General features: G+C 43.7%; 1 protein-coding gene across 3 annotated transcripts in view; it reads right to left on the minus strand.

The window, feature by feature from the left end:
* TUBGCP6 (tubulin gamma complex component 6) overlaps positions 1 to 15,747 on the minus strand; it is a 518,646-nt gene that overhangs the window by 36,990 nt on the left and 465,909 nt on the right. For all 3 annotated transcript variants that reach the window (XM_069229637.1, XM_069229636.1, XM_069229638.1), the window contains exon 25: positions 6,450 to 6,649. In XM_069229637.1, coding sequence (XP_069085738.1) covers positions 6,450 to 6,649 — 200 coding nt within the window. The remainder of the gene's footprint in view (positions 1 to 6,449; positions 6,650 to 15,747) is intronic.

Raw genomic sequence — 15,747 nt, forward strand, 5'->3', positions numbered from 1 at the left:
CTTGCCCCACTCAAATTAAGTTCCTCTGGAGGAGTTGTACGTGTTACCTGGCGTGTGGACAAGGAAATACACAAGGCTAAAAGGCAAACAAATCTCAGAGCCACTCTAACCAGGATCCACGCTCAAGCCTAAAACATTGTTGCGGCTCACGAAAAGCCTTGAACTGTACTATGTCCAAGATTGCCCCAGTGAATGGAATCCCCTGTAATGGAATTTAGTGGAACTTTGGCTTGTATATAGTAAACCCCAACAATGCTGAAAGTTCTGCTGTCACCCAGAGGTGGTGTACGACTGACTACAGTGAGCCTGCCTTTAGGAGTCAGTCATCAAGGTAGAGGAGTACAACAACTCTTGAATTCTGAAGATAGTCAGAGGCCAATACTATAAGTTTTGGGAACACCCATGGGGTACTGGTGAGACCGAAAGGGAGCACAGCAAGTGTAAAATTATCCTGGCCCACCCTGAAGCACTGGTAATTCTTGTTGTACCACATGACATGTATATAAGAATATGCATCCTGTCCAAAGACACCATCTAGTCTCCCGTGGTCCAGGACAGAAAAGATTTGAGCTCAAGTGATCATTTTGAATTTGTCCTTCCACAGAAAAGCGTTTAGGGGTCAGAGGTTCAAGACAGACCTGAGTCCCCTGTCCTTTTTTGGGGACGCATAAGTAGCTGGAATAACAACACTCTCTATAGCACCGTTAGAGAGCACAGGAGTACGCCCTGTAGCAGAATGGACAGATGCTGCCTGGGGATTCCTTCTGGAGTGGAAGGGATATTGAATGGGGAGGAGAGAAACGGTTGGGGGTGGCCTTTCTAAATAATCTGCAAGACCCAATTATTAGCCAATCTGAGGTGGAGTTCTAGATCTTGTTCCCCACTCAATGCTGAGGGTAAACTAAAGTGGTTTGTTGGCTGTTGTAGCAGTTAAAGAGGAGTTAGAGGATTGATGCCCCTACTGGCCAGCACACTGTCTGCCAGTTCTGTGTCAACAGCCCCAAAAGTAGTAGGCTGTCTCCTGCTTTACTGGCTGGGAAGGCTGTCTCTGCCTATTTGCCAGCCCCTTGAATAGTAGCGTTTAATTTCCACAACTAGGGTGGAAATTGATTTGCATGTGTCAACAGCCTCCAGAAATGCACTGTAGCTCTGGTCTCTCTAAAGCATTCCAAAGCAGAGGCTGCTTTGTCATCAAAGAGGTGAGACTCATCAAAGAGCATATCCATTCGCAATGCCTGTACATTGTTGAAGAATCAAGTAGACATCATCCATGCAGGTCTCCGAAGCAAGACACTGGTACAGGCTGACCTGCAAATGCAGCCCACGATGTCCAAGCTTGCACGGATATTGTAGTTTGCTGGGTCCTGCCAGTCATGGTGAGTCTGAACAAGAGAGGACCTAAGGTCCTCTGAGACTGCCAGCAAGATCTTGCTAGCCACATCCCAAGGGGCAAGTGTATACAGTCCAATAAACAGCCTTTCAGTGCTAGGCTGGCAAAAGAAAACATAAGACTGCCAAAGACATCAGTCTTTTTGGATTCTCTATCCAGGGATTTGTTGGAAAAGAATTTGTGTTCCCTGTACTGGAAGAGGCTTGTAAAATAAGACTCTACAGAGTATGATGACTGGTGAGAAAAATCTAGTCACCCGGTGCTGGCCTATGTTGCCTGGCGATTTGCCAAGCAGCAGGTAGACAAGAGCATTGTTTCAACCAGGCAGCCTTCAAGGTATCTTTGAGGAGTTATTAAATTGGATCAAGGGCTCAAATACTGTCAGGCCAAGCTGAAAAAATGTCTCTAAAACATTTGGTTAAGTATATATAGAGGGGCAACTTTGAATGCCCTCCAAACTGCCTCAGCAAATGAGGCCATTTATTCTGCTGGTGTCAAGTCAAGCTCTGTCTCAGGGTAAGTATCAAAGCCACTGGCATTTTGTAGTTCAAGTTATGAGCCATCATCATTTAAATGAGGAGAGAGAAAACCATCCCTCTCACCATCAGAATCCTGAAGTGCACTTTGCAATGCCATAGGATCAGCGTCAGAACCAAAAAGAAAATGAAGCCTCTGCTGATAGTTGTGATGCAGTAAAGGCACTGGGTAAGTAACTCTGCATGACTATACTTTAATTTTCTAGCATGTCATTAGCCGAGCTCGGGCAGATGTCGGACCAGGATCCTACATGGGTGTTAACACCAGATCATCCACCCGCGCTGGTGGAATCTGAACTGTTGCAGGGAACCAACATGGCTCTCTGATACAGGCAGCAGGAAAATTTACTTACCTGCAGTTATGATCTTTCTGGTGGATACTCTATCTACCTGCCGATTCCTCACCTGTAGAACATCCCCCGAAGTGTGAGACTGGATCTGGAATCTTCAAAGCAACAAGATTGTCAGTAAAGGGTACTAGACTCAGTCAGCACCGGAAGTGAAATCAGGTAATGCCACCAAGGCCATAATGTGCCCACCCAAGCGCACCAATGTCAGTTACCCTCCTTTTTGTCCAAGCCTTCATGGCGAGAGGGTAGACTGACAATGATGAAGGATTTCAGGCCCAAAACAATTCAAGATGGGATCTTATTAACTTTCCCTATAACTGATCCATCAAACATGGAAGAGGGCAGGTTGGTGAGAAATCTGCAGGAAGACAGAATATCCACCAGAAAGATCGTTTCTACAGGTAAGTAACTTTTTTTTCTGATTTCACAGCAATGCCCTGCCCAGGAGGAAGGTTTAATTTTTAAAGCAGGGAATACTGCAAAACCGACATGGCTAAGTGTCCATCCCTCCACACTTCTAAATCCAGACAGCAGTGTTTTGCAAAAGTGTGAAAAGAAGTTCATGTTTATACCTTACAGATTTCAGCAATCGAGATGCTTTGCACCAGCACAGTAGTGTATTTGGCCCTGCTGGAATGAACAGGGATCACCTCCGGGAGCTACTTCTTGGCCAAGACATAGCAGGTCTTACAGCAGAAGATGATCCACTGCGATATAGTTCTCTTTGGAACGGTCTTACCCTTTCTGACCCCACAATAACCAATGAAGAGTTGGTCATCTGATCAGTATTCCTCAATACAGTCCATTTAGTAATTGGCCACTCGCCTAGGATGCAACTGTTCCTCCTCTTTCTTGGGTTGAGATGGATGATAGAAGGTTTGGAGAGTGATGGCTTGAGTAAGGTGGAAGGGAGTGACCAACGTAGAGGGAAAAGTCGTCCTAGTTCACAAAACCAGGGAACTGGACAGAAGGTGTTAAAGGAGGGCGACAGCTACAACAAACTTGAGGGTAAATATAAGAAGGGTACAACTGTGAATGGGCTCAAAAGGAGACCCCATCAAAAAAGTCAGAACCAAATTTAAGTCCCACTGAGGAACCACAAAGGAAGTCAGAGGAAAAATATTGGTCAGGACATTAAGGAAAAGTAACAGCCAGGGAAAGGCTAATCTCGCTGACAGAAGAAAGCAGACAAGGTAACTAAATAACCCTTCACATTGCCAATAGCACATTCCCTTTCGGCATGGAAGATTGCAGCACCTAGGATCATTTGGCCTGTAAGGTATCCACACCGTTGTCTGAATACTATGCAACAAAGTTGCCTTATCTGCTGGAATAAGCACATTTAGTGGTAGGACAACAAGGAGATAAGATAAAATCCAAGACTTCCGGTGGCAGTGTAAAGGAGCTGAGTTGTACCTGCTCAATCTCCAAGCATTTAGTTGGGGGTCTCTGAGATTAGGGTGCAGAACCAGTTCCCCCAAATGGGAGATAAGGTCCAGCCTGAAAGGAAGGCATTGCTGGGAACAAGTAGAGAAGTGCAGAAGGTTCACATACCACACCCTTCTCAGCCAATCCAGGGTGATGAGCATGACTTAGGCCCAGACTTGGCAAATCTTCGTGAGAATTCAAGGAATCAAGGGTATGGGAAGCAAAGTGTAATGCAGCTGAAAGTTCCACTTCAAATTAAACGTATCCCTCAAGGATTCCCTCATTGGATACTGGAAAGTGCAGAATTGCTGCCACTGAGAATTTTCCGAAGAAGCAAATAAGCCTACCTGAAGAGTGCCCCACTGGGTGAAGATATCCTGGACTACCTCCAGTAGAATACGCCACTTGTGATCGGCAGGATTATGTCAGCTCAGGCTGTCGACTCTGACATTCAGAGACCTTGCAAGGTGATTGGCAGTGAGCAAGAGCAAATCACAAGCAGTTCCAGCGGGTTGATGTGCTGAACCTGCTCTTCCAGAGACCAGAGGCCTCTGATCTCCAGGTGAGCTCAACCGTCTGAGACGGGCTGCAACCACAGCCATCCCCTTCATCAAGACTTGAGGTGTTGATGTTAAGCCAAAGGGTAGTATCACAAATTAGTAGTGTGTAGAACCTAGCACAAATCACAAGTACTTCTGATGTGACCACATGATGGGTATGTGGAAGTACGCATCCAGTAGAACTTGAGCTAGGGTCAACATCTTGAACTTTTCCTTTTTGTGGAAGAGGTTCAGTCTCCTGAGATCCAGGATTAGGCACAGACTGCAGTCCTTCTTGAACATCAGAAAGTAACATGCATAACAACCATGGTCGTATTAGGTTGGGGAGTTGAATGAGGACTGCCTTCCTTGGGTCGCTAGGGAAGAAAGAAGAAGAGGAGGAGAAGGGTTGCAGGGTGGATCTTTGGCTTTTCCCTCTACCTCGCCCCTATATGTCTGACAAGAGGATTCTGCTGTTGTTGAGCTGCCAGGGGATACTGGCAAGGATAAAAGGTGTACGCTCATCCGACACCAGGAAAGCAGTGAAAAGACTGCACCATGACCTGGTGATACCGCATGTCACACCGCCCGCTTCACACTGCAGCCCTGGTCTCACTGCCGAAGGACGCCGTTACCGAGCCGCTGCCTGCATCGTGGCCACTGCATGTCGCATCGCCCGCAGCCTCAACGCCATCCACACCAGCGCTCCTGACTTCATCGGCCAGGAGCTCGATCTGCAACGTGTGTGACTTTAAGGGCCCAACAACCCTGCTGCGTAACCGACGCTTGAGACGCCGCTCCCCGGATCTCATCGCGAGGATCATGATGCCCTGCATTTTCAAGGTACTGCTTGTGGGTCTGCCCAACACCATAGCTGGCCCGCAACGCCGCGGGCGGCCTGAACTATTGGTTTTGTTGATCACAACACTGTGATAGCCCCAGGTGGAGCTATCAACTTTAAGGAACTGTATTTTTAAGTCAATTGTTGCAAAAATCATATCTTTATTACTGTATGTTGGATTTTTCTGGTTTTGGTCTTGTTTTACATAGATAAATATTGGCTATTTTTCTAAGACTGGTGTGGTGTCCTTTTGTAGTGTTTTCACTGTATTACTGTGTGTTATGTGCAAATGCTTTACACATTGCTTCCGAGGTAAGCCTGGCGGCTCGTGCCAAGCTACCAAGGGGGTGAGCAGTGGTTCTTCGAGCGGGTATCTCCCTTATCCTGACTAGAGTGAGGGTCCCTACTTGGAGAGGGTGCAAACCGACGGCCATTTAGAAACCCCATTTCTAACAATCGCCTTTTGATTAGGCCATGGACAATTTGGCCTCCCACTCCTTATTAGATTTAGGATGCAAGCTGAGGCACAAAGAACAAGATTTGCTATCATGGCAGGACTGTAAATGGTGGTGAGGTCCCTCACAATCCCTACAGGGTTTGAACTTAAGAGGTTTTAGGGGGAGACATATTCGTACTGCAAGTTGCAATTTAGGGAGGTAAAATTTCCTCAGAAGTGACGCAAAAGGGGAACTGACACTGGTGCACTGGGGGTGGGAGCCTTATGGCCTCGGTGCCAACACATGATGCCACTTCCAGCGCCCTCTCCATTGGACCTCGTTGCTTTGAAGTTTCTGGACCCAGTCTGACGCCAGGTGGAGGGTTGGGGGTGATCTACTGGTAAGGAATCTGCAGATAGAAGTAACCATCAAAATAAACTTGCTTTATTCCTGGCTGCAGTTTTAACATTTACTATAGATGAATCAGAGTTTGACAATGTAGATTAGCTCAAAAAGAGGCATTTTTGAAAGGGCTTATGCTGGAGAACCAACTGTTATACATTATCATCTGGAAAGCCTAACAAAAAACAAAAATACAAGGAATATTATAATGTAATAAGGTGCAGGGAGTGTCTAAAATTGGAGTCCAGTGCCAGATTGCCACAGGAATTCCACACAAGATTTTTTAAGTAAAATTAATTAAATGTGGAAAGACAGAAAAAAGCCATGAATCAAGTGGACCAGTGACACCTCTGGAACCATGTTCCTTTTGCACATATAAAAATATTGTCAGTATTCTTTGAGGCACAAATACATAATGTTGCTCAAGTTTAGTGCACAGCAACGTTTTCAAGTTGCTCAACCTCTTGATATTGTTGAGGCTGCATAATGACTACAAATATCAGTGTAAATACTGTCATAAACATACCTTCAAATAGAAAGTAGGAATAATACTTGAAGGTTTTGTAGGATTGCTGCATCATTCCAAAGTTCGGATGAATGACCATCTCCTTCACAGAATCATAGTTCCAAGAATAAGAAATTAACTGGACACGAAATTTCAAAATCAGGCTGAAGATACCATGAATTATGTTCATCACAGGTAGTGCTTTTTCAGTCAAAAGCCCCCTAAAATGCAACAAAATGAAACTATTCAAGAAACAAGGAATGGGAAAAGAAAACATGTTTACATAAATCAAATCAAATCATTAACATTTATAAAGCGCGCTACTCACCCGTGCGGGTCTCAAGGCGCTAGGGGAAAAGGGGGGGTTATCGCTGCTTGAACAGCCAGGTCTTTAGGAGTCTCCGGAAAGCGGAGTGGTCCTGGGTGGTCCTGAGGCTGGTGGGGAGGGAGTTCCAGGTCTTGGCCGCCAGGAAGGAGAAAGATCTACCACCCGCCGTGGAGCGGCGGATGCGAGGGACAGCAGCGAGTGCTAGGCCAGAGGAGCGGAGGAGGCGGGTGGGGACGTAGAAGCTGAGACGTCTGTTGAGGTATTCCGGTCCCTTGTCGTGGAGGGCTTTGTGTGCATGGGTGAGAAGTCGGAAGGTGATCCTTTTGCTGACTGGGAGCCAATGCAGGTGTCTCAGGTGTGCGGAGATGTGGCTGCTGCGGGGTACGTCGAGGATGAGGCGGGCCGAGGCGTTTTGAATGCGTTGCAAGCGATTTTGGCTGTGGTCCCGGCGTAGAGGGTGTTGCCGTAGTCCAGGCGGCTCGTGACGAGGGCGTGGGTCACGGTTTTTCTGGTGTCGGCGGGGATCCAGCGGAAGATCTTGCAGAGCATGCGGAGGGTGAGGAAGCAGGCGGAGGACACGGCGTTGACTTGCTTGGTCATGGTGAGAAGAGGGTCCAAGATGAAGCTGAGGTTGCGGGCGTGGTCTGTGGGGGTCGGTGCGGTGCTGAGGGCCACCAGGAGTCGTCCCAGGCGGACGGGGTGTTGCCGAGGATGAGGACTTCCGTTTTTTCAGAGTTCAGCTTTAGGCGGCTGAGCCTCATCCAATCTGCGACGTCCTTCATACCCTCTTGTAGGTTGGTCTTGGCGCTGGCGGGGTCCTTGGTGAGGGAGAGTATAAGTTGGGTGTCGGCGTAGGAGGTGATGATGATGTCGTGCTTGCGTACGATGTTGGCGAGGGGGCTCATGTAGACATTGAAGAGTGTCGGGCTGAGTGATGAGTCTTGAGGTACGCCGCAGATGATCTCGGTGGGTTCTGAGCGAAACGGAGGGAGGTAAACTCTTTGGGAACGGTTTGCGAGGGAGGAGGCGATCCAGTCCAGGGCCTGGCCTTGGATCCCGGTGGAGCGGAGGCGGGTGATTAGGGTGCGGTGACAGACGTGTCAAAGGCAGCCGAGAGGTCGAGAAGAATGAGGGCGACTGTTTCACCGTTGTCCAGCAGGGTTCTGATGTCGTCTGTGACTGAGATGAGGGCGGTTTCAGTGCTGTGGTTGGTTCGGAATCCGGTTTGTGAGGGGTCGAGCAGGTTGTTTTCTTCCAGGAAGGTGGTCAGCTGTTTGTTGATGGTCTTCTCTATTACTTTGGCTGGGAAAGGCAGAAGAGAGATGGGGCGGAAGTTTTTCAGGTGAGGCGGAAGTTTTTCAGGATACAAAGATATCAGACATAAAAAGATCATCAAGGAAAGCTATGGAGAAAATGAATAGTATGAGTTCTTTACTTTTGATCATAGCTCATCACAGAACTCTTTAATGAGCTCTCAAACACACAGAATATTCCAGTTATTGTGAGGGATTAAAATACATTTCTATGAATATATCATATCTCAGAACTTTCTTAATGTGACCATCTATAGGCCGAGGTAACAGAATTTTATAATTAAGATTCAAAATCAAACTAAAATGAAACAGGTGGCTAATCAGACTGCTCATTTAAAGGGATACAACGATTTCACAGCACACAATGCTCAGTACTGGCTGCTGAGACCCAGTTACTTCTTGCCGGTCCCATTGTGGAGGATTTGCCACTTAGCTCTTCAGTTTCCAAGCCTTTGCCTGACATGAAAGAATATTATTTTTTTAATCTGTTTTCATTCAACACATTAGGATGTCTAGTGGCCTTTCTAGTACTTACTCCACTATTTTATGTTTGTGTCTCTGCACAAACCATGCTTTCCCTGTTTGTGAAATCCAATATGCACATCTTCCTGACTCACAGACGGAAGGAGTATACTTCAGTTCATTACTTTATTTATTGAGCAGTTATTTCAAGTCTCAGCCCCCTTTCAGATTTCTATTCTATCTGATCAATTAAAGTAATAAGAGTTAGTATGATAACCACTAAAATGCACCACTGTTATGTGTTGTGTTACACCACGTTGGTCCCAAATTATCACTTGGATAGCTGCAGTGTTACCCATAAACTATACTATGAGCTGCAGCAAGATTCTAGTTGCAGGTTCTTCCCCAAATTGGCCATATGCTACCAGTATCAAAACTAATTACTCCAACTAATTTGTCCAATGTTCCACCTTCAGACAGGAGACTGGCCAGTTGCTCTACTGTCAACTGAACAAGTGCTCCAGTATCTCCAGTGATACCTCCTTCATGGGCCACTTGCCCAATGACATGTCATCTTTGGTCCAAGAGTCACTAATTTGAGTTATTTAAGGCAGCACAGAATATCCATCACATTCTGGCAAATACTCTGCAAGTAACTATGGTAACCAAGAGTGGTGTAGTAAATACAGCCAAAACATGTTTTGCTGGAACAGGGTTTAGAGTAAATCAGGTACAAAGAAGATTCAGATTCTTTAAGACTGGCTAGGATGGCAGACGTGAAAGGCTTAAGAGAGTCATTCAGGAGTGCTATTAAACCATCGTTTGGTCTGGGACATCAGAGGTTGGGAAATGGAAAGACTCGAGAGGTTGGTAATCCTCCTAAACATAGGCCTCCAGAGGAGATGTAATTTTAGACTAAGCTTCCGTATAACCTAAGGAGGTCTCATTCAAGTATTAGAAGTGCTTGGGCCATTCCAATTGAGGGAGTCGCTGTCTGCCTAATGTTTTGTATCCTGCTGGGCTGATGGCAGGTATTTTTCAGGTGGCTTACCTAAAGCATTTATGATTATTAAGGAAGGTAAATGCTGAGAAGGTAGTTTAAGTACAGTAATAGAATACTTTGTTGGCAAAGCGCAGTGTCTTGAATAGTGGTGATCGTTCCGTGATGGAAAGCCAATGAAATTTGTTAAAGCAGATACAGTATCAGAGCATTGTAAGCTATGCGCTATATAGAAGCATGATGTTAAACTCTTTGGAGGATGTGAAGAACTTGGTTGATGCCAAAGAGTTCGCACATCCAATTCAAATCATGAGAACAGTTGTTGGAAAATTTCACTTATAAAAAGGCGGATGAAAAGGGGTGCCAGCCTGGTGTGACACCCAACCACCAGGGGTGTCGGAGCGCTGATCGGAGAGCCAATCAGACCTAAACAATGTTAATATAAACCAGGGCACACCGTTGTGGTCCATACATGTAAATCCAAGTGGAGAAGTAAATTCAAGTTCCAAAAAACACTGGTATTTGATTGATCGATGTCTATTCCTTTCAATAGTTAGTGTATCCAACAAAGAGCCGATACGTGTTTCGTAACATTGACTTTCTCAAGGCTGTAGATCAAATAAGCAAAGACAGAAAATGATAAGAATATTTTTTTTTAAAAAAGGATAACAGGCGATTTTTGGAAAAATAAAATGAGGACATGAAAGAAAGCGAGAGACTATGATGATAATCATGTCCTCTAATAGAAAAGGAAGTACCAGTGTGAAAGATAGTAACATTGTGAAACTTCTGTGTGAGGTACAGACCAGTGTAAAAGAAAAGATCATAGTAGATGCCGATGTGGATGTGATATAATCAATAAAACATACATGTATTATGTAAAAAGGTTGTTGTAGTTGTGGTGCCACCAAAGACCAAGTGAAAAGTAAAAAAACATTCAGAGGAATGTAGTAAACATACCTAAGGACATGTTGTTTGGAAGGAAATGTTCAGGCAATGGAAACGTCAAATAGGTTCCCGTTTGCCATCGGAAAAAAAGAAATGCAGGTCCATAGCAAATAATTGCTGTCGTTTCAGAAGCCGATCAAAAGTTGTCTTTTATAGAGTAATTCTATAGACTGTGATCATGATAAGCCTAAAAAGAAAAACGTTTTTTAGAATGGGAGAGGAGAGGTCTAAGAGTTGCCAGAATGTGTAGTATTTACATTAGTAAGAGGGTGTGTATACAAAGATACACAGGTAGGTCTGGGGGAGTTACCTAGATAGCAAAAAACTGTAAATGCCTAGAAGCTAGGCGGTATGTGGAGTATACACCTGAAAGATATCACATATTCTCCAAAAGTAAATGTAAATCTGAAGAGAAATTCCAGGTTGTAACATAACGTACAGTGTAGAAAAAAAATGGGACTTGCGATACACAGAGAAATAGAGGAGTAAAAATCAATGGCTAAGTGACCAGTATCTCCGGATGTAACTGGGAGCATTAGCTGATATGTATGTCGCTCTTGAAAAGCTACTGGTGAAAAGGAGCGATGGCGTGTAGCCAAAACAAAAACAAAAAAATAGTCTGACAAAGGCGGAGGCCAACAAACATTAACTAGTATTGGAAAAGAAACTAAGCACTTGCGAAGGAGAGGACTGTAGTCCTCGTCTTGGTTAAATGTGTAGTGACCTAAGTTTACGGATGTAACCAGGAGCATTAGCTGATATGGCTATCGCTCTCGAAGGACTAAAAGTAAACGAGAACGACGGCGGCGGTAGCTAAGACCAAAAGAGTCAGACAGAGGCAGAGGCCATGGCAAAAAAATTAGCACTTGAGAGACAGGATTGTAATCATCGTCTTTACGAGTGGGACGGTAACCCAGAAAAGAGCAATTTTAAAAACGCTACATGGAGAAATGGCATGGCAGCTGTGAAGTGAATTTGTCGGCAAAATGTGCCGTATATATGCAGAGCAAACAACGAGATTGTCCTCATATCTAAGTTAATAGCGGAAGCACGCTCACCTTGTTCGTGGTGTACTATGCCACTATGGCTGGTGTAGATCGTATTCCTTACATGCATACGTGAGTCTGCCATTTAAATAAAGACTTAGAAATAGAAGAGGGACTCACCAAAATGGATTGGAAGGAGAGAAAAAAGAGAAGTGGGCGCCATCTTTGATCAATCAATAGAAACAGAGTGAGGGTCATTTTTTTTAACAAGAGAAATAAGGGACGAAGTGAGGGAAAAAGCATAGAATGAGTACTGCAAGAGCAGTAAATAATTATTAGTAATGATTTGTGAGGTAAATATTCGCAAATAACCTGGTAACACAAAGAAGCCCAAAACAACATGACATTGAATAATCAAAAAGCAACAATCATATTAATAAGCAAAAAATGTGTAACAAAAGTCTGATCTGTATCATACAGAGAACATATGGGCATAAACCTTATATATATTTTAAATAATATGGAGTACAAAATTGAGTATTGTATTGGGTGTAAGACGATAAATATATGTAAAACCAACTATGTGTACTCCCTTGCAAGGAGAGTCGCATGTAGGATGAATATAGTGTATACCTAGGAGAGAGGGTATGAGGGCTGATGTCAGTATGCAAAGTTATTGATTAAAGAAAGACGTGTAGATCTTTTTCAATATTGAGACCCTCCTCAACAGCCCTAAGTTTGATGATCCAATTGCTTTCCAGATGTCCCAGAGTTAGGGTTTTGTTGCCCCCCCAGGGTGAGGTATTCACAACATCTATGTGCGGTGATACCCAAGATTTCGTGTTGTCCATGGGCGGTGTTATAATGTGTAGCAATAGGATAGTTGGTATTGTTTGTGCAACTGGCCCTGACATGTTTTTGGATTCTCTCCTTTAATGATCTAATGGTGCTACCAACATAAATAAGACTACATATGCATACGAGGCACTACACAACAAATTTAGTGTTGCAGTTGAATTTTGTATGGGGACTGAGTATTGTATTGGAAACTGACCATCTTGCCTTTATGTAGCAGCATATGTTGCAAAGGCCACATTTATAGGAGCCATTAGGTGGTTTAGGTAACCATGTGTCAATGTCAGGTGGTTTCTTGTAAGTCTTATCTTTTTTAGGGGTAGTCAGTAAATCTGAGCGTTTTGTATTCTTAATGCTGTTACTAGCCTTATGTAAAATGTTTTGGTAGTAACCCCTGTGTACAAAACGTAGTTGCATTTGATCAAGTTCTTCTAGGAAAACATTATCCTCACTGCAGTTGCGTCTGATCCTAGTGCTTTCGCCAAAGGGAATAGCTCTAATCTATGCAATGGGATGAGAACTAGTGGCATGCAATAAGACATTGCACGCTGTTGGTTTTCTGTATAGCTTAGTGCAAATGTTGCTTTGCTTGATGTACAGAGTAAGGTCTAAAGAGTTTACTGATGTAGTGCTATGTTCATATGACAAATTTATGTTGTATGTGTTGGTATTCAAGTGTTGGAAAAAAAAAGGTCAAAGAGAAATGCATCATCCGACCAAAAGAGGAGAATGTCGTCAATGTACCTCCCCCTGTATAAAATGTGCTGTGTCAGATCCAGAGGGCAGTCTTTCCAAAGATGTGTTTTTTCAAAGTAACACATATATAGGTTTGCAAAGGATGGTGAGAATTTTGCCCCCATAGCTACTCCTTGTGTCTGACAATACCAAGTACCGTTATGTAAAAAGATGTTATTGTCTAAGACAGTTTCAATGAAGTCTGTCAGCATGTTGGAGTGTTCATAGAATGTACCATCCCGTGTGTCTAAGAAGTGTTGTATGGCAACCATGCCTTTTGTTCTAGGGATGCTAGTGTATAGTGAAGTAACATCTAAGGTAACTAAAAAGTGACCCTCTGTCCATTCAAAATCAGTGATCTTGCACAGATCATCTTTGGTATCTTTAATGTAAGAGGGTAGATTGTTAACAATAGGTTACAGAAAAATATCAATGTACTCAGATAATTTGATGATAGGTCTACTCGGTGGGAAGGCACCTGTTTTGTGTATTTTGGGAAGTATGTATATACATGGTGATGTAGGCGCAGGGTTGTATATATAACGGTATTCCATGTCTGTGATGAGACTTCTGTCATGCCAAAATTTAAATTTCTGATGTATGCAGTTGCTGACTTCTTTTAGAGGGTTGTAAAGGAGTTTCTAATATGCAGAAACATCAGTGAGTTGTTGATCTATTTCGTTCAAATAGTCCAGTTTGTCATAGGGACTATATTACCCCCTTTGTGAGCTTCTTTAATAATGATATCATGTGTGTTGGTCAGGGAGTGTAGTGCCTCTCTTTCTTCTTTGGTGATGTTGTGTGTTATGGTTTTGCGACCCGTGTGGTATAGATCTTCAAGTTGATATATATCTGAGGTGACTCGTTTGTAAAAAATGTCTATGACATTATCAGTTGGTAAACAGGGTGTGAATTTGGAAGAGGTTTTAAGGCCACTATCTGCCCCTACATTGGATTCTATCTCAAGATCAACCATGATGTCTGAGAGTGACGGGGAAGAACCAGCGGTGTGTTCTAATGAGAGTAAGGTTTGAATGTCTTTGATGTCTTTTATGGCCATAGTATTGTATATAGTATGTGTAGATGTATGTAGCTCTATTGTTGTATCTTTACCTTGAAAGTACTTGAACAACTTACATTTTCTTACAAATTTGTAGAGACTAACATGCAATTGGGTGAAGTTCGGTAATGATGTAGGAACACAGCCCACTCCTTTGCTAAGAATTTTTATTGGTCAATGAGCATTATGTGCAAGTTGCTAGATGGAATTGTTGTACATAACATTATCTTCATGCTTTATAAACCAACCCCATCCCTTTTATTTAACCAAACTTGTCGCCTAATAGTAAGCAATAATTAGTCTATTATGTTAGGAGGCATGTAGGAGTTAAATTATGGAGCTAAGTGGATAAGTGTGGTGGGCATGGGGGTGGCTCTAACTTATGAAAGGGTTTCGTGGGCATAACTATCTAACCCTCCCCAACTGATTCTATATCTTGTGCCTTGAGGTCCTTCATCAATGCATCCCATTCGAGCTAGATGGGTTGTTTACAGAGGCCTCTGTATTCTTCTCTTCGCAAAATGACTCTCTTAACTGATCCCCAGTGATACATCTCCCGCCAGAGGATCACTCAGGGGCCCTTGGGGATCTCCAATTTCTTGTTATTAATCTCTTTAATAATAGTAGGACCAGGTTACTAAGTTGAAGAACCACTTTGGATCCCCTGGGTCTGGGGTGTAACCCTACCAGGCATACTGCAGGAGTGTTCCAGTCTTTCACTGATGTCCAACAGGGTCGCAGCAATACCTGTCTAGCAGGGGGTTAGGTTTGGGCAGACCCACAGCATATGCAGTAGGTCAACATCTGGGCTTTTACACCGAGGGCATACCATTCTGTTGGTGGCAAACATTGTGTTAATCCAGTGTTCTATTGGTGCAGGACTAGGCTGATTTCCACATGGCTGGGTCCAAACTGTAATGCATGGCATACTAAATAACGATGGAGTGAGATGCGGCCTGAGGAATTATCAGTGACAGAGGTTATTACAAGGATGTAAGCAATTGTTTATTTACACACTTTAGTGCGTCAGGCTTGCCCATAGGTGGCCCGTGCCACTTTGTCTCTGGAACCAAGCTGCATATGACTGAAAAGCCGTAATCACTGCAAAATCGGTCGTGGGTTGCTTAGGCTTTGGTTTAGGGGAGACCTGGCCTGGCGGTTAGGGTTGGACTGTTCCTACTGGAGTAGGATTAAGGCTGATTTGCATATGGCTATGTCCAAACCGAAGTTGTATAGTATGCAAAATAAAAATGGTCTGGTATGCAGCCTTAGTAATTTTCCCTGGCTGAGAACAATTCAAGAATTCCATCTAGCACTTCCTTTTGTATTTCAGTGCAAGCAATCCAAGTCAAGCAGTATGTTTTAGTCAATAGTGCTGAATGCTACAGAGCGCTCTAGGTTGATGAGATTGCAAGCTTAACCCCTACAAAGAAGTTATTGCCTTACGTTTAATGTTAATATTTTATTTCCCTTTTGTAGTTATAGGTTGGACTAAAAATCGCACAGCAGATTCTTGATTTTTATGTGGGACATGATTTAGGTGGTTAGCATCAAATATAGAGCCTTTGAAAGATGTAGAGAAGGCTTGAAATTAGTCACTAGTGGAAGGTTGGCCAAACTGGCTTCTATGTT

The sequence above is a fragment of the Pleurodeles waltl genome, chromosome 4_1, assembly GCF_031143425.1.
Source record: "Pleurodeles waltl isolate 20211129_DDA chromosome 4_1, aPleWal1.hap1.20221129, whole genome shotgun sequence".
In the NCBI taxonomy this organism is placed as follows: domain Eukaryota; kingdom Metazoa; phylum Chordata; class Amphibia; order Caudata; family Salamandridae; genus Pleurodeles; species Pleurodeles waltl.